This window comes from Lepisma saccharinum, chromosome 9 (genome assembly GCF_977018435.1).
Source record: "Lepisma saccharinum chromosome 9, izLepSacc3.1, whole genome shotgun sequence".
NCBI lineage: Eukaryota > Metazoa > Arthropoda > Insecta > Zygentoma > Lepismatidae > Lepisma > Lepisma saccharinum.
In genome coordinates, this window is record NC_139237.1 from 49,690,492 (window position 1) to 49,711,105 (window position 20,614).

The following is a 20,614-nucleotide window of genomic DNA, read 5'->3' on the forward strand; positions in this document are numbered from 1 at the left end:
AACATGGGTACCTGGGGGAAACCCTGGGGGGTAAAGGCGGTCAGGGGCGTGGTGCTGATCACATCACCCCTACTCACGACCGGATCAAGAAAGTGTGGGGCGTTACCCCCACACCCCCTATACGCCTTCATGGCGTGGTGCTAAGCACAGGGGAACACTTTACCTTTACCTTTTTACCTTTACCTCTTTGTTTACCCTATTGCTTCCTGCAGGAAGTAATTTAGTATTGGAGAAGCTACGTGGAAAAAAACATCCTAAGTGGTGCTGATAATTAGATTTATCAGAAGAAGAGTTTTCATATATTCTCCCTCTCATAAATGTCCAAAAGCAATAATTCTACTAAATAAAAATTCAGTTCTACGAAAGGTTTGAACCTGCCTGCGATCTTCAGATAACTGGACCAGATCTTTACCACTTTCCTACTTTCACTCAATCAAACCAAGTTTAAATTTTGTCTTAAGAGTCGTCAGCAATCTTGCAAACTTTGTTAACATACATGCTGTTTTACACTAGTTTATTTTTACAAGCTGGAAAACACTTGAAGTCTGCCACTCAGAACTAGACTTCTGTGGTAACTTATTCTCTCCTGTCTACTCTAATGTGGCAAATCTCATGTATCGTAAATGCAAAGTGGCATTGTCACATGTTGCAAATAATTTCTCATACCAACGTTAGTTCCAGCTTTGGCCACATCCACAGACCATTTACTTTCTGGACGGATAGTACCTTATTCACCATAACAGATCTCCACAATCTAAAAACAGAAAAAGTTCATAAACCATACACAATTTTTCTTTTTCTGGTGGATTTATAGTCGTCGAAAATGCTGCTTCTTTGCTTACATTTATAAGTACACAGCATCTGGATACATTTATGTCGCATCTAGGAATTTCTATAGGAAATGGCAACAAGACTAAAGATCTATAAAATAATAGGCGATAACCTCATCTTCACCAACCTTTCCAATAATTATCATCATATTGTCAGTGTACTTTAGTTATCAATCAGATATCTGAACTGCAAGTTTTACTTTCATATTCTTTCTAATATCTAGTATTATAAAAGTAAAAATTTATTACAGAAATTCGAACGAACCATAATTTTGCACAAGGCTGAGAATCTTAAGAACGAAAGAAACAAGTTTCTAAACTGAATCTTTTTTTGAAAGTGAACTGCTTGTTCATTTTGCAACTTTTCCTCTTGCAGACTCCAAAATGCACGTGAATTCCAGACGATCCGTAAAATTCCCTGATTTTTCCATGACAAGCCAAATTCCCTGACATTTCCCTGTTTTCCAGACACGTAGCAACCCTGATTTTGTATTCACAGTAGCAAGGCCACAAACATTACAAGATGACATCCAAGGTATTAATTTTCCATAACATTTTAATCTAAAGGGTTTGAAGGCTGTAAAGAAATCTTCCTGAATTTTATTACGTAAAGGTTCCAAATGTTTAATGATTTTTTGCAAGTTTTATAGAAGTACTAGATGATCACCCAGCATTTGCCCGGGTATTAATTTATACCAATCTTCTATTCAAGTTGTCCGTGGGCAAAACATGGCGATCTTAAATCCACTCCGCACAGTACTTAATAGACTCCCCCTGGAACTTGTTGTCCGTGACCGAGAAAGCAATTTTCTCTCTCTCTCTCGTCATCGTGAATGTCACCAATTAGCCTAGTGACTCCAAAAACTATAGATTCGACACTAATGGTCAATTTTGACACTTTCTTTTTCACTCCCTCTCAACCCCCCCCCCCCCCCCCCCAGGAGTGCCAGGGTTGTCTTACTTCCACAGTATTTCTTTCCAGATTGTAAGTCATACGTATGTGTACTACGTTTGGTTGAAATTGCTCCAGGCATTTGCGAGTTATGCAGTAACAAACATACACACACACACATACATCCATTTTTATTTTTATAGATGTATTGGGAAATGCACTAGAATACTGGAAACGGTTGTGGCAGTAAGTTGGAAACTTGGAGAAACTAATTACCACGGTTAAAAGGTTCACAGGAGAAATTATGATTTGAAATGTAACTTGCGCAAGCAGACCTTCTAGGTTTAGGGTCAACTTGGACATTGGTTTTTTATGTGAAGCTCGAAGGAGGTGTTGTGCTTGATACTGGATACAGGTGTTTAAAGCATTTAGAGGCGTTATTTTAATGTTAACCTGAACCACCTAATCTAACAATGAAAGGATTTGGGGATGTTTTATAACTATGCTATGAACCCTAATTCTGGTCCACCTAACCTACCAACAAAAGCATTTAGTGACAAAAAAAAACCTGCATACCTCATGCATGTGAAGTAGATGGCAGAAGCATTCCGAATCCAAGACAAGAGAACAAATGGTTGCTTGCAAACAAATAATCATACAGGAGGATGTGGAAGGGAAATAACAGTTCTCCAGAAAACCGGCAGTAAGTAAGACTTCCCAACCCTCCCTGAATTGAAGAGAGTCTCCTGGTAATAAAATCACTCTCCCGGACAAACTGTTACCTCTGGAATGACAAAATTTAGTATTATTATATATTTTAATTTTCCTTTTATGGTATTTCATTTTGAAGAATTTTGTAGAAGAATCTGTGTATCTGTATTTGATTTTTGTTTTCCTTCACTAAAATGCCCCGCACCTGTATAAACAATCCAAATTGCTTTTGTTACATTTGTGGTTCTCGAAAGCAGCCCTTGACTGCAGCTTAAGAAAAGTATATGCCTTGTATCTTGGGTGTCGAATCGGAGACTATGACAAATCTTGGGCTCCTCACGTGTGTTTTACGTCGTTTTCGTCTACACTGAATGCTTGTATGCATGGGAAAAAAGTGTCCATGAATTTTGGTGTGCCTGCTATTTGGCGTGAACCCACAAATCATGGATATGATTGCTATTTTTGTATGACACCTCCCATGAAGAAAGGAATCAATGCAAGAGGAAGAAAAATATTGAATACCATCTGTCATATGCCCTGTGGCTCATGGAGAAGAATTACCAGTTCCTGTTCCGCCAAGTGTAGCACCATCAAGCAGTGATAGCGATGGAGCTGAACCTACACATGCAGCTGAAAAAGTGCAGCCATCCACCAGCGAGGTTGACCATACATCTTCATCCAGAGATCCACACAAAATCACACAGTGTGAACTCTGTAATCTGATTAGGGATTTAGATCTTCCTAAGCATAAAGCCGAACTGTTAGCCTCACAACTACAGCAGTGGAACCTCCTCACTGACACGGTATGAGTGTCACTTTTTCGTGATCGTCAGAAAAAACTTGAGGGCCATTTCAGTACTGAAGGTGACATTACATTCTGCAGTGATATTGAAGGTTTGTTGAGGGACCTCAACATTTCATACAAACTGGACGAGTGGAGACACTTTATAGACAGCTACAAAACAAGCCTGAAGGCTGTCCTGTTACACAATAGTAACAAAAGGCCATCCATCCCTGTCGCTTATGCTGCGTTAGTGAAAGAAACTTACACCATGTTGAAATCTATTCTAAGCTGCATCAGTTACAATATGCATGAGTGGCTGGTGTGTGCAGATTTCAAGGTGATTGTGATTTTGTTGGGTTTGCAAGGTGGTTGCACTAAGTATTGTGGTTGCATGTGTGAGTGGGGCAGTTGGGCAAGAGATAAACCCTACACAGTGAAGGAATGGCCTCTACGAACAGCTCTGGTGACTGGCTCAAAAAATATTTCCTATGAACCTCTGGTGAGTCCTAAGAAAATTATGGTATCAGTTTCATACATCGGAGACACATTTCTTCAATTTTACACAAGAAACTAATTACGGAAATGAGTTTCGAGGTATTTTATTTCATCGTGGAATATATTTGACCGGGAAATCATGTATTTTTCAAGAGAAATATCTCACCGACGCACCATTGCCACTGCTTTCATTTGCTTGCCCTACGACCACCGGATGCTGTGTACGTTTGATGACGTAAGCCCCTGTCCAAACCCCTTTTTTTACCACCACTTACAAGAGGAAGGCAAAGAGACGGCGCATATGAAGAAGGTAAGTTCCATGAATGTACAAGGGTTGGATAAAAAGTAATGGCAACACTGCTGTCCCGTGAAAGGGGTGAGTCACAGCATCACAACCGTTTCGTGGTTGATAAAGGAATGTCAGACGAGGAAGTATAGTGAGTGGGGTGCGATTGTATGTTATTCAGTCAAAAACAGCAGTGCTCTGAAGCAGAGGACGAGAGTGCAAGCACCCTAACAATATGTTTAGGCAAGAAGAACAACGTCTCTCAGGCAGATGGTCAACGCTGCCTACTTCTGCACCTTCTTGCAACACCACCTTCGTCTTGCATTAAGAAGGAAGCGACGGCACGTTCTGGCACGGTGTCCCATCATCCTGCTTGACAATGCAAAGTGTCACACTGCAAACACTGTGACGGCGCTCCTGCATAACTGGTAGTGGGAGGTACTGGAACATCCGCCGTATTCACCGGTATGAGACCGTGTGATTACGACCCTTTTGCCAAAATGAAGGAACCACTGGGCGGGAAGCACTACGACACGCGCGAAGCCATCATACGTGCTATAGGGCGGTCACTGCGGGACATCGACAGAGATGGACGTGCTGACAGTGTACAACGCCTTCCATACATGTGGCAGAAGGTCGTAGAGATGGGGGGGGGGGCGATTACATTGAAGGAATGTAACACGTGCTCCTCTGCCAATACAGTCAAGTAGCAATTATACCAGTGTTGCCATTACTTTTTATCCAACCCTTGTATATATCCTATTAATTAGAGTAGCAATATAGGTGAAACCGAAAATCGAAATTTACTCATAATCCTGAGCTAACAGACAATTTTAACTGTGATATTCGTGTTCAGCACCACGAAATCTATACAGAACGGCTACTTTCGTTTCTGTAAAAAATCCATTGTGGACTAGTGAATTACCAAGATTCTGAACTATATGTTAGTAGACGTCATTAGAAATCGAACCATGTAAAAGATGCATGTGCACCATATGAAATTCAGAATTAAACAATCTGAACTTGTGCCTTTTATTATTTAAAGTTGGCAAGCCTATTTGCATCAAGTTTTCTGATCCAGTCACTAAATGTACACCTTTCAGAAATGTGAATTCCTTTGCCATCAATCATCTTGAATATAATTGAGTACATTTGGCATAATTCTAAATAATGTCCTCATCAATATAACTTGCCGTTCACAACAGAGAAATAATTGTCCTAATCTCTGTGGAAAGTTAATACTAAAAAGCTAGGGCTTCATCAAATTAACTATGCTTAAATACGAAAAGCTTTCCCCCTTCCCCTATTTACCAGATGGCAAGCTTCACGCACTCAGTACCTTCAGTTGGTTTAGAGCTGTGGAGAGACTGATACTGTCTGTGTTGAACTGGTATGCAGTTGATTCATTATTTGCGGTTCTTTGATCTGTGTAGACGTCGAGATGAAACAAACGTAAGTGTAATTCGTAGATGGGGAGAAGTAGTGCATTTTGTTTCATGGTGGTATATGTACCTGTAAAGTTGTATACATATTTTATCTCTCTACGTAATTATTGCAGCAGGCCCGATTAAATATTTTTAAATGTTATAGTGCAAAATAAAACAGATATCATGCAATTAAAAAAACTGCTAAAGGAATGAATGGGAGGTGACGTTGACACTCAATACCCCCACGAGAAACATGAACATTTTTAGTGAGTTGGAAAGATTGTTATTCATACAAACGTTTCTAGTTGATTTTAGCGGGCAGAGATGTGTTGTAAGCGAATAATTAGCGATTTGATGAGGTATGATTTATGTCATGTATGAGGAATGCCTACGTTGTTAGGTTTAGTTCTATTAGCATATATCGTTGAAGTGAATGTCGCGAGTGGAAAGTGTGCTACTGAACATGTTGTCATACTAATGTTATTCTACGATATTTGAAATTTACGATTTCTTCAACAGACAGCTTGCATGTACATTTGTGCGTTGCCAAGAACAAGAAATGTGTGACGAGTACAGCAGATGTTATTTTTAAAATTTTATTTTTTTTCCATGGTGATAGTTATTACGCGTTATCTTTCAATATTTGCCGTTAATTTCTTGAGTGTATGATGAAAATTTCCTCAAATAAGTGGCAAAAGTGGTCCAGGATGTGCAGAATTGGAAGTGCCATGGTCACATTTCGACAACATATATCTCACTTGTTTGTAGTTTCGGTAACACTTTACTATACAGGAGACGGATTTCTTCAAATTTACAGGAGAAAGTACTTACGCAAATCATTTTCTGTAGCATTGTTGATGTTCGGGAATGTAGTTTTGATCCATTTTAATGCAAATGCATGTGTTTTTCTACGAAAATCTATTTCCGACGTGCTATTGCTGCTGCCGCCATTTGCTCTCTGCAAGTCATCGAGAAAAAACCGATGTTGTCCGTATATGCTAAATTGAACGAAAGGAGTGCTAATGGAACCTAACCTAACAGGCTTAACCTAACCTAGTAGGCATACCTCGTCCTCGTGATGGTTTGTGGGGTTATCGTGAATTTTTGGGCTAACGTCAATTGTTTTTGGGGCTACCCGTGGATGGTTTGTGGGGCTAACGTCAATGGTTTAATAATTACTGTTTATGTCAAAAATTCAACTTTTTTTGGTTGAAAAATTTCGTGAAATTTTTTTTTTTTCTTTTTAAATTTAGGTATTTTTTGTTAGAAATTCATCATTTCACCTAAAGAAATGTTCCGCAATGCAGAATAGAACGTTAGCAATGTAAAAAATTGTAAATTGATAGGTGTCTCCGGTATAGTAAAGTAGTACCGTGGTTTCTGCATGTTAAAATAACTTTCAGTCACCTTAAAACATTGAAATGTGCAGATTGGAAAGAAAAAAGTTGGAATTTTCGAGGGGGTACGATCGGTCACCAGCCCCCAGGTGACTATAAATGTGAGAGTTTTAGTGAAACTGATGAATCTGTTGACAGACAATGATGACTGTGATGTTGATCTAGTCTTATCCTCACAGTGAAACAAAAAATCCCATTGTTCTCCAAACTCCAGCTCTGAAGTGGAATCCTGCAATGAACAAAACAACGCTTCTTGGAATGTGCAACTTACTTCCCATCTGGTACAATTGTCCAAGGTGGAAATAGCACATGTGAATATTGCTACAGAAACAAAAGGCACAGGATGCAAGGAAAAGCAAAATCTTAGCCTTCTGCCAAAGCAAGAAAAAAGGAAGGATGACAAAAGTGTTTTGCAGTCAAAGTTCCAATGCAATATGTGGAGAACACCACGCAATTTGCTTCAATACTATAAGAAACAAATTTATGTTAGTGGTCAACTTTGATTGCCAAAAAACAACTGTCTTTAAAACAACGTCAAAATGACTACACCTTGGCTTCAGTGTTTCTGACTTTTCACCTTAGCTCTCTCGGGTTAATCTGCTTTGTTTACTTCTGACGTAATTCCCGTACGAGCAAGTATGTTACGTAAGAAAACTCTCTACCGGTTACGTGCAAGGAGGGAGAATAAAAACTAATATGTAAACCGTTAACACACTTGCACCATACTACACAAAATAACATAGAATTAAAATCATATCAAGTTTTAATAATTGCCCGTTTTCGTTTTTTCCAGAGAATTGTCCCGAGATTGTCCGCTCCACCACTTTTATGATTACATAAGAAATTACTCTCCTCTTTTACCATATAAATAAATCATTCATTATCCTTAATGAACAATATTTCAAAGTGAGCAGCTTAAAAGCAACGTACCCATTACAGATGTTAATAATGCTCCAGTGCAAGATGCAAATACTTGCTGGGTTGGAGTAATGCGGAACCGTGGATCATCCTCATCTATATTTCCTTGACTTGCCATATTGACAACGATGAAAAGATATGATTTAACGAATTCCTATGTTCACTATTTACATTTCTTCATAGATGTGCCACACAAAAGGTTCAAAATTATCATTTTACATTTATACATGTGTTCTGCATTCAACAAAAAATGCGCTGTCCGCCATGATCACAAACACACACATGCACGCATCACCAACATAGCACGGGTCTCACTTATCGGACAAGATCCAAACAACCTTGGTCAAAGCCCCGCCCTACGTGTTCTGCCAACTGGCTAAATCCTCTCCTTGTTAGGTTAGGCTTCTTAGATTTAGGTGTCTTAGCATTCTTTTTATCAAACCCTTAAAATTGTAGTGCATTTATGCTAATAGAACTAAACGTAACAAGCCAAACCTAACAATAACTATGTCTATATGTACGTCAGAAGACGAAGGGCGGAGCTTGACCAAAAATTGTTTGATTTTCGTGCGATCAGTCATACTCACAAAACACACGCACTGCATCACAATAGAAAAGTACGTCATATAAGAGCAATTCTATACATAATTCAAAACATGTTATTTTCGAATTTCTCGTTTCGACAGGTAGCTAGAAAAAAGGTAAAGCTCTCCCCTGTGCTTAGCACCACGCCATGAAGGCATATAGGGGTAACGCCCCACACTTTCTTGATCCGGTCGTGAGTGGGGGTGATGTGATCAGCATCACGCCCCTGACCGCTTTACCCCCCCCCCGGTACCCATGTTATTCGACGCTGTGTGGGCGCCGGGTCCGCTTTCACCGTTATAAAAGTTCCCGGATTTGAACCGGCCGGGGACCTATAGCATGGCAGTCAGACGCGTTACCGACTGAGCCACCGCGTCCTACTCGTGGCACTATCTTTGTTGTACAGCTTCAAAATGCTGACAAGTCTTTACATAATGCTCACGTTCGCTGCGACAACACCTAAAAGCGCAAGAAAAGTTTACGTACAATATTATCAACAACAGGGTTATAGAACATTCTCCATCTTGCCTTGATAAGTATTTCTCTCCTTAAATTATCGTCACATTATTCAAGAAGGCGAAAGCCTAATTTTATCTTGTGTAGAATGAAAAATGTACTGGGAGGAGGGGGGTTAATCCCCTCATACCCACCTTGATACGTACTATTAACAATAACAGGGTTATAGAACATTCTCCACCTTGATTTGATAATTATTTCTCTCAAATTATCATCACATTGTCCAAGATGCCAAAAACCTAATGTTATCTTATAACGATCAAATCTTGCCAACTATCAGGTTAATAGATTAATCACCGTAATAAGCAATAAAAAGAATTGGACTGTGGCTGTTCCACGAGAGTTGCATTGTGGAATACAGATGACAAAACGGTTTCCCGAGGGAGTAGGCCGATCCTCGGGTAAAAAAAAAATGCAACTTTGGAGCCAATGAACGGATTCGATTGAAATTTAAGACAGCCCAGTATCAGATCCTGATCGGCAAAATCCCAAAAACACAACATGATAGGAGGTGAATTAAGGGAGATATTAAAGGTTAAAGAGCGAGAGTGGATGATAATACGTACAGACTCCCCGTCGCTGCCTACGGAGCGACCGTGCAGAATACAATGGATCCGGCGACAGAGTAGCCTCCCTTCGAGGAGTCGCTGAAGATAGGTCAAGGAACTCAAATTACACGGACAAAGATAGAAGGGTAAGATGCCACGGGTTGAGTACGATTTAACAAGGCTTAGACCGAGAGGGTATCATAACGAACATTTGGAATAGCACATAAATAGGGCAAGCGGGGAAGCGGAAAACAGTTTTTCTTACATATCCTCTCGGGAACCATCCGCGTACAAGTACTCGCCTCGTGTGTCTAACCAATCAGTGTTGTGTTTAGTTCGCCCGGGATTGTTTACAATCACTATGGAGTAGAGAGCGGGAAAGAGCCCACGTGGGGGCGTTCAACCCCTTGCTCCCTCGAAGATGCAGAGATCTAGAAGTGTGAAGTCTTACCGACTAGAAGCCATCTCATTCATCACGCCGCCAGGAGCATCAACATCGCCAAGACGATTGCATCAAACAGATCCGGTGTAAGTGGAGAAGCTTCGTCTGCCCCGTCGTATAAAGAAACGCCCAATGAACTCGCATATTTACGTATAAATTACTCATGGACATTGCTTATTACGGTGATTAGATCGTACCAGCGATAATTTTATTATGTAAATCAGAATACAACTTTCAGTCATTCAATTAGGCAAAGTACTTAACCTTCAGATTGTCCGACACTATGTATAGATTGTCGCTGTAATTATATAACGGTGATCAAATTTGACCTCAAACTAGCATCAATATAAAGGTAAACCTAATGACATTCAATTATACCTGCATAAAGAAGTAGTGTTTTCGTCCATGCTTAAGCTCCTACCTGAACATAAGATACCCGGAAACGGAAACGTGAATGAAAAAATAGGAAAAGATGTAATCATCAATGCTACTGTCTTTAAACATCATCGGAACTAAATTTGTATTAATTAATGATGTCTTTTGAAATGCCGAAGCATGCGTGAGAGAGTGAATGTAGGAATGAAAGGGGCATTAATGTAGCCTAAGTGTTTTATGCATGTTCTCTTATCTAGCAATTATATCATAAAAAGTAAACTAACCCTGTGGTGTGTAATTTGTTCTACCCTATACAATCTCTTGGGCTCCAACTGATGGCACTTACCCTGGCGCAAAAGGTAAATATTGTATGAATCATTACCTATTGTTCATTTGTTTCTTGTTTGTTTACATTTCCCATGTAATGTACCGCCGGAGCGTCGTCATACACACTAAGGTAGACGCCGTTAACATCTAGTGTAAACTGAAAAAAATCCTGTGGAGGGGGCGGGGCTCGAGTCACCTGATCCCCACCTTGGATACGTGCTATTGACAATAACAGGGTTACAGAACATTCTCCATCTTGTCTCGATAATTATTTCTCTCAAATTATCATCACATTATTATTCAAGAAGCCAAAAACCTAATTTAATCTAGCGTAAAGTGAAGGGTGGCTGGAGCCTACTAATCACCAGCTTAGATAGGTGCTATTAACAATAACAGGGTTATAGAACATTCTCCGTCTTCCCTCGATAGTTATTTATCTCTTTAAATTATCGTCACATTATTTTATTTCACATCACAAGAAACCAAAAACCTAATTTTATCTATACTGCAGGAGGCCTTAGAAAGAGCGTTTCGCGGGGTAACAGCAGACGTAGCTCGCACACTATTGCCGATACTTTCGTGTCGTCTGCTCATCAGCCGAACAAACAGGCCGAGGTAGCAAGAGGCAGAGGTCACTCACCCTTCCAGAAGTGTGCAGCGAGCTAAGCTGTGGCAACCGGGCTCGCTCATTCGCGGACCTGATTAGTTCTCGCAGACACACCCTCATATTGTCGTCTGCTGCAAGCCCGCGAAGCGATCTTTCTAAGGCCTCATGGAGTATAGTGTAAAACGAAATTTTCTTGGGGGGGGGGGCTTGAACCCCTGTGTTTAATCCATTCGCGCTTTTACCATTTCGCTCTTGCTTGTTTCGCGTGTAATTCTGTGTTACGTTTCGCTGTTGTTTCCTTTCGCACTTAATTCCATTCTCGATTATTCCACCATTCCATTTTGACGGCTTTGTGGGTCTATCCACCATTTATCTACTTCTACTACTCTTCTGAAAATGTGAAGATTTAACGCTTTCACATAGTGTTAAATCTAGGAACACTCTTTTTTAAACTTTTCTTTATGAAGTGCCAGATTGGAATTTTGAATGTGTAGTTTACGGTTACTAAAATTTTCAGACTGAACATTAATTAAATAAATAAATTTAAGGATTCTCACGTTGAGTTGGTTTGGGTTCGGTGTTTTAAGTCCACTTTATGCACAGTAAGGCTAATCGTGACTGGACCTACAGTTTAAAGTGGGATCCGAACCACTTGTGCCTGCACCGGGTATCGAACCCGGGACCCCTTGATTACAAGGGAATGACACTACCACTGCGCCATGGGGTAGGCCCGATTCTCACGTTGAAAATGGATAGATCTCATCAATCCACCCCTGTAAAAAAAAAAAAAAAACAATTTCAACTAGTTTTCTTGTAATTAAAAATTGTTTGGAACCCAAATGAGGATTATATTAATCAGAATTGTTGCCGTTCAACATTAGGTCAAAGCAGTGGCGTAGCGCTGGTCTCTGGGGACCCCTGAAAGTACAATATTGGGGGTCCCCTTAGTGACAAAGAAAATTATGCCAGAGTGGGAAGGACGTACAATAGTTAGCTAGTCCCCCCCCCCCCCCGTAGTTGTACATATAAGAAATTATCTTTTACCCCAAATATTCTACCTTCCCATTTTTTGACTTATGTATCAGTGTAGTACCTTCTTGAAACTAAATCAGGGTGATCTGAATCTCTGATCAATAACTGGAAGAAGAATCTGGAAATATTTTCTCAATTCAGCGCAGCGCAGAATTTTTTTCGTGGAGAGGGAAGCTTCCCGCTGCCAAACATTTTGTTCGTAATCTTTTGTAATTTTTGCTTGAAATATATTTTTAATGAGGTTACATGCAATACACAGATATTAGAACACTCCTCATTTAGACATTTATGTGAATGCGCCTTCAACCCCTATGCCATCCCCTTGCTACGCCAGGCCAAGCTCCAACGTAAGAGTCCCTCGCATTAGCCTTCTGATATTAATAGTGAGTAATATACTCAAGCAAACTTACTCTTCAGTTATGGGGGTTGAACCGGACCTCTAGATTGTCCATGGTGGCCTAACATCACAAGGTCAATTGAATTCTGCTACGAAGAAAAAGCCGTGGATTCCAGTCTTGAGAGAATAAAGCTGCGATGGGACTCTATTCACTGAAATTTTGTCACTCAATGAAATGGAAGGACTGAACCCTCCCTCCTCCCCCAAAAAAGGTTGACACAGACACGGTGTTTAATTTTGGTGTTAGTGGACCTTAATATCATTATTCATAACTCTAACGCTGCCATTTCTTTTCGATAGACCATTGATCGCATATTTCTTATAAAAAATATTTCATGAAACAAGAACAGTTTCATTAATAGATCATCAGTGCTCGAATTTGTATAAGCATCCTTCCACGCTTCGTTGTCTTCAGGTTGATCCACACAAGAATCCTTCCTTCTATCCCCAAACGGAGTGGAGTGGTTATCGCGCTACGACGTCAGAGGTCTCGGGTTCGAATCCCGGCCTGGGCATGGATGTTTGTCAGTGTCCATTTATCAATTTCATCCTATCATCACTCATCTCCATCTTCACAAATTAGCCAAAAGTGGCACAAAAAGGGAAGTAAAATTAATCAAATCAAATCAATCGATCAATGAAATTCACAGCTAGGAATTTTCACTTCGAACGCTACAGATCACAAATCGTAACATATTGGAAATGAAAAACTACGTCGTTCCACAGACATGTCTACAAAATGTCAATATGTAAGAAAAATGAACTTCACAAAATGACACAAAATAATGATCACATTTAACTCATAGCTGTACACACTGCGTGGCAGAGGAGGAGACAATGGCCCTTAGGGTAAAGGGATAATTGCCCCTGGGCTTCACCCCCTACGGAGTTCTTTAGCCACTTTGAAGTAAAACGTAACAGGCGTGGACAATGTGGGAAATTCATTTCACCTTTTTCCTTTCAAAATGAAAAGGCTTGGGTCCCCTTGATGTTACATTTCAAATATCACGTGTTTATTGTGTAGCAATAAGGAATCGACTGGTTGAGCAACTGAATCTTTTTACTGGATTCATAACTGCAGACAATTAACACACTACACTACGTTTACGACAAATTATGTAGCTATATAGGTATGAGATGAGGGATATTTTCCTATCGATGGTCATCTGCGAAGAAGTTCATTCTGCATTTCGGAGGAGACACATATGACAAGTTAACCGGCCCCTCTAGCTGAGGCAATACGCCACTGCTTATTATTGTAGATCGTCATTTGATGTTACTGGGAACCATACTTCTGCTTCTTTTTTTTTTTGTAAGCGACACTGTGGAATTTCTGCGATTACATAAAATTTCAGGAGCACATTGCGGGGGCACTTCTGTCCCCTGCATTGCGCGGATTGCGGGGGCGGCCGCTACGCCACTGGGTCAAAGTGATTTTAGGTTTGTAGGGCCGTAGGGGAAACATTTGCAAAGCCCTTAGCTTACTTTCGAGCAGGACATATTCCCAAAGAAGCCAACAAGAGTGAAGGGGTGTTCTCTAGCCCATAATTTATATTGATTAATAAGACCGTAGAAGAGTCTTAACCTGTTCTCCAGCCATTTCAAAATCATTTATCTTATAGCGCGCTCACGCAGAAATGCCATGCTCTCTCAATATACAGTATATATATAAATTTGATAGTGATTGCTGCTACAATCTTTTCAAGCATTCCCATTGGCTGGTAGCTTTTTGGCGTAGTAAATAATCTGTGGTGGTTATGTTACGCAAGATATACAAGGTCCGCTCATTATAAAACTGAACTTTTTTTTTTTAGGAAAGAAAACAGGTATTACCTTCAAATGGCTTTATCACCTTCAAAATAATCACCAGAAGAGGCAATACACTTTGACCAGCGTTTGTATAGGTCTTGGAAACACTGTTGACAGTCAGTGATTGACAGTAAGCGTTCGCAAAATACGCGTAACGTTTAATTTAATGCCCGCGACGTCGTCTAATCTTTGCCCTTTCATAGACATCTTAAGCTTGGGATAAAGGGAGAAAATCAGCAAGCGATAAGTCCGTAGAATATGGAGGATGATTGATCACTGTCACTGAATGCATAACAAGGTAATGTTGTACAGACAATGCGGTATGAGGCCGCGCATTATCGTGTAAGAGAAACCATTTGCCAGAATCACAGAGGTTCTTCATATCCCGCTTCATCCTGTTTCTGACTCGACCAAGCACTTCCTTGTAATACCACTGATTGACTGTTTGGTTTTCAGGGACAAATTCATGGTGGATCAGTCCTTGGTGATCAAAAAATGCGATCAACAGCACCTTTGTCTTCGATTTCGACATCCGTGCTTTTATCTTGACGGGCGAGAACTGTCCTTGCCACTGCGCACTCTGTCTTTTTGTTTGTACCACTCATACATCTGGGTTCTTGATAATGTTGCATCACCATACACTGCCCGTGTCATCTGTAATGCTTCGGTAAACCATTTACCCAATTTGTAACAAAACTTTATGTTGTAACGTTGTTCCATCTTGGTGCGCGTATTTTGTACGCCGCCTGCACACGACCTGCATCTGACGCACGCTTGCCCCGATACCGACTGCCTGTAACAGGTTGAAACATACACTGACGGGACGTTTCGTTATAGCTCTTTGCAGGGTTGCCAGAATACGGTACATTTTTATTTGGTTTGGTTCTTTTTAGGGATGTGACGAAGCTGAAAATTTACCGATGCCGATGTACTCGCCGATAATTTTTGGAACCGATACCGATGCCGATATTTAACCGATTCCGATACATAAGATTATTAATCAGAAAGGGGATGTTATTTTCTGCATCACAAAAATAAATTTGGTATGTACATTTCTATTGCATATCATATGTATTCTCAAGAGATGCGAATGTACATTTGCATCTACAAAAGGTTATGTGAATCTAAGCGATAAGTCCGTAGAATATGGAGGATGATTGATCACTGTCACTGAATGCATAACAAGGTAATGTTGTACAGACAATGCGGTATGAGGCCGCGCATTATCGTGTAAGAGAAACCATTTGCCAGAATCACAGAGGTTCTTCATATCCCGCTTCATCCTGTTTCTGACTCGACCAAGCACTTCCTTGTAATACCACTGATTGACTGTTTGGTTTTCAGGGACAAATTCATGGTGGATCAGTCCTTGGTGATCAAAAAATGCGATCAACAGCACCTTTGTCTTCGATTTCGACATCCGTGCTTTTATCTTGACGGGCGAGAACTGTCCTTGCCACTGCGCACTCTGTCTTTTTGTTTGTACCACTCATACATCTGGGTTCTTGATAATGTTGCATCACCATACACTGCCCGTGTCATCTGTAATGCTTCGGTAAACCATTTACCCAATTTGTAACAAAACTTTATGTTGTAACGTTGTTCCATCTTGGTGCGCGTATTTTGTACGCCGCCTGCACACGACCTGCATCTGACGCACGCTTGCCCCGATACCGACTGCCTGTAACAGGTTGAAACATACACTGACGGGACGTTTCGTTATAGCTCTTTGCAGGGTTGCCAGAATACGGTACATTTTTATTTGGTTTGGTTCTTTTTAGGGATGTGACGAAGCTGAAAATTTACCGATGCCGATGTACTCGCCGATAATTTTTGGAACCGATACCGATGCCGATATTTAACCGATTCCGATACATAAGATTATTAATCAGAAAGGGGATGTTATTTTCTGCATCACAAAAATAAATTTGGTATGTACATTTCTATTGCATATCATATGTATTCTCAAGAGATGCGAATGTACATTTGCATCTACAAAAGGTTATGTGAATCTAAGCGATAAGTCCGTAGAATATGGAGGATGATTGATCACTGTCACTGAATGCATAACAAGGTAATGTTGTACAGACAATGCGGTATGAGGCCGCGCATTATCGTGTAAGAGAAACCATTTGCCAGAATCACAGAGGTTCTTCATATCCCGCTTCATCCTGTTTCTGACTCGACCAAGCACTTCCTTGTAATACCACTGATTGACTGTTTGGTTTTCAGGGACAAATTCATGGTGGATCAGTCCTTGGTGATCAAAAAATGCGATCAACAGCACCTTTGTCTTCGATTTCGACATCCGTGCTTTTATCTTGACGGGCGAGAACTGTCCTTGCCACTGCGCACTCTGTCTTTTTGTTTGTACCACTCATACATCTGGGTTCTTGATAATGTTGCATCACCATACACTGCCCGTGTCATCTGTAATGCTTCGGTAAACCATTTACCCAATTTGTAACAAAACTTTATGTTGTAACGTTGTTCCATCTTGGTGCGCGTATTTTGTACGCCGCCTGCACACGACCTGCATCTGACGCACGCTTGCCCCGATACCGACTGCCTGTAACAGGTTGAAACATACACTGACGGGACGTTTCGTTATAGCTCTTTGCAGGGTTGCCAGAATACGGTACATTTTTATTTGGTTTGGTTCTTTTTAGGGATGTGACGAAGCTGAAAATTTACCGATGCCGATGTACTCGCCGATAATTTTTGGAACCGATACCGATGCCGATATTTAACCGATTCCGATACATAAGATTATTAATCAGAAAGGGGATGTTATTTTCTGCATCACAAAAATAAATTTGGTATGTACATTTCTATTGCATATCATATGTATTCTCAAGAGATGCGAATGTACATTTGCATCTACAAAAGGTTATGTGAATCTAGAGATTTAACATAAGTACACAAGCAGTTCTTTGACATGCAAAATGAATTTCTGTTCTGCCAGATTCAACTTCAGAAATACGAGATTTGGAAGCACTTCAGGAAGTAACCTACTTCTTCTCTTATCGCAAATCTGTTCAGCAACACTGAACACTCAATCACTGAATACTGATGCAGCAGGAATGCTCAAGTATTTTCTCAGCACTTTCTTCAGGTTTGAATACTCATTTTTGAATTTCCAATACAACAGCAGATCCTGGTTCAGCAATGTACTCTTTTATTTCCGATTTATAGTTAGGTTGATCCTCTGAATGAGAGTTTGCAATAATTTTATTACAAAAACTCTACAATAATGACGAATCATAACAAAATTTTCAATAAATCTTACAAAACTAGAATATAAAACTTATTAGAAGGAAAACTCTAATATAATCTGTACCGGTTTAAATATCGGATTTTGGCCGATTCCGATACCGATGCCGATATGTCAATTTCGGCCGATTTTCATACATCTGTAATCGGCTTCGGCACAGCCCTAGCTTTTTTTTGTTTTTGGACAGTTCGGTTTCTTTATGGGCGGCCCTTGTATTTATATTGGATGGAGTTAATTGGATACGGAGAGAGAACACTGTAGAAACAGAACAAGGAAGAAGTATAAGGAGAGAGAGAGAGAAATAAAAACATTAGGAGAAAAGAAAAAAACTTGAGATATACCGTATTTCACCGTATAGGCCTAATGGTGAAATGATTTTTTCACTACAAAAATTGATTTGTAACCTTTCATCACGTAAGCGTCGTATCGGCGCGTGATAAAACGAAACCGATGATAGCTGCGCAGAATCTTCGAACAAGAAGATTAAATTTTGTAAGCCCGCTCCGTACTTCTGAACGGTAGAAAATTTTCTCAAATGTAATATTTCGACAGAAATGCACCTATCAAAAATAACTAACATGTTAACCTTTTCTCAGACTGCAAAAATTTTCACTAAACTGTCGCTAAGAAATTATGTGCGTCGATTTTGAATGCTGAATTCACATCCAGTATAAGTAACTTATATTCACCAGTATTCCGCGCATCCTAATCTTGCACCAAAAATAATTTTGGAAATAGATAATTTTACAAGTACCGATAATACCTGCACATTTGTATAAAAAAAAATTTAAAAAAATAAAAAAAATCCAAAGCTTCACATAATGGTCACACCCCACTTTTTCCAAGAAAATTAGGCATAAAATCTGCAACGATTATACAATGTAATAGGGTAGAGAAATTAACAGGAAACCCTGTATATTATGCTTATTTGATTTGATTTCGTTTGTCTTATTTTACTTCGCACTTCTGTCAATTTTGGGTAATCGCGAAGATGAGGATGAGAGATGATATGATGAAATTGATGAAGGGACATACAAAGAACGGCTATACCAGGCCGAGATTCGAACCCGGGACCCCTGGCGTCGTAGCGCGCTTTGCTAACCACTCCGCCACTGAGTCCGGCAAAAATTATTATTATTATGTTTATTTGCGGTGTTGCAGCAGATAAGCTCAGTTCAGTTATATACCAAAGACGCAAGCGACGAACATTAGATATCTATGTCCATTAGTTCACATATAATCTATTTTCTTCTTTTTTTAATTGATATTTTTGTATCCAATCTATATCCATTAAGCTTACATGTAATCCTTTCCATTCTTATTCATACTTTACAATGTATATTCGTAGATTCCATCTTTGCATTGTATTAACCTTCCAGAGAAGTGTTTGTTGTAAGAGCGGTCCTTGAGTCCGAAACACGTCCGCTCTAATACGGACGATTTTATTATTATTATTATTATTATTATTATATTCAGAACTTGACAGTATTCTTTGCAATAGTAACACATGCTGATACATTCTTCCAGGAGCGGTGCCAGAAAATTTTGACCGTATATGGCGTGCCCAGAATTTTCAAAAGTGGAGGGAGGGAGGAGGTTACTTATACTTTTTTAGTAGTTAGCCCTCATTTTGCCATTTATTTCTGTCTATGACCTTCTTTTTTTATTATTAATACTGGGCCAAAGGGGCGGTTAGAACTCCCACCAACACCCTCCCTTGGGCACGCCACTGCTGTTGACAGAAGCTGAAAATTGAAAAAAGTAAGGTGGGCAACTACATTATGTAAAACATATGTGACATTTACAAATATGTTTTCCTGACTCTTTTTCTCACTCCAGATTTTCTTCTTACCCATTTCTTTCTTTTTCTTCTTTTCTCTTTTACGGCATGCTATGCCATATTATTATTTGATGACAGCTTTATAAAAATTGTGATGAAATAAAACATCAATTTATCCTTGTCTTACTAGGTATTCCACACAATTAACAAAGTCGAAATGAAGACGCGGTTTTTTTGTTGATTATTTTACGGCCCCCGCCTCCAAGATCTGAGCGTTTTGGTTGAACAATGAACAGCTTGAGTGGAACTAAAATAACCAAGATATGAAAATATAGAAAACTAAAGTCAGCTTGCAAAGACATATATTCGCTACAATCTTGACCGATGAATCGTACCAGTTTACTCACTACTAGAAATTGTTTCGAATAAGTTTCCGGAAATTGCTGATTGCAACTGCAAACATTTGAGATAACACTAGTTTGTTAGGAGATAGTCGTTGGAGACACTGTATGCAAAGCAAACAAAAGTAGTCTTTCACAAATTTCTCATGCGAACAGAACAAAACTTCGCAGGAACGGTGTAGAAACTTCCTTTATCATCCCATACAAGTAAAATGGAATAAGCAATAAGCGTTTAATCCAAGGGCGTAGTGAGAGAGGGGGTTTGGAGGTTCAAGACTACCGAATATCTTCGAAATACTAGTTTAAAATAAGACATAATACATAAAAAAAATATCTTTCATTGCTCTACTCTTTTCATATTACAAAATTTTAATAGTGAAATCTGATTTCTTGCCTACAAATTGTCAAGTAAACAGTCGACCTCCGTGGCAGAGTGGTTTCCGGAGCGCGCTACGACGCCAGGAGTCCCGGGTTCGAATCCCGGTTAAGACATGGATGTTTGTGTTTGTCTGTCCTGAATGAAAAGTAGAGAATTGAGTTTAATTGATGTGATGTCTATACCTTGAACATTTGCTTGTGTAACTTGCGGCCTAATTTTGAGGGGGCAGAATCGAACTTGAGTTTAACTTTGGGGAGGGAGGGGGCTCGAAAAGTTTTCCATCTCATTGCGGATTATTTGATACATAATTGTGATATTTACGAAATCACAAGGATTACTGTTAATTATTTTGCTCCCCACGGTCTCAGGAGGTCAACAAGAGTACCATGAACTTGTAAATTT

At 39.7% G+C, this 20,614-nt stretch overlaps 1 protein-coding gene across 3 annotated transcripts in view; it reads right to left on the reverse strand.

Annotated features, from left to right (window-relative positions):
- The window catches only part of LOC145992045 (mitochondrial glutathione transporter SLC25A40-like), a 54,477-nt gene extending 46,413 nt beyond the window's left edge, over positions 1 to 8,064 (reverse strand). For 2 of the 3 annotated variants that reach the window (XM_083128169.1, XM_083128167.1), the window contains exon 1: positions 7,753 to 8,063. In XM_083128169.1, the coding sequence (XP_082984295.1) occupies positions 7,753 to 7,858 (106 nt within the window). In that variant the 5' untranslated portion in view covers positions 7,859 to 8,063. Of the gene's footprint in view, positions 1 to 7,752 lie in introns of all 3 variants that reach the window. The other variant, XM_083128168.1, reaches the window with a different exon arrangement.
- Between the last annotated feature and the right edge of the window lie 12,550 nt (positions 8,065 to 20,614).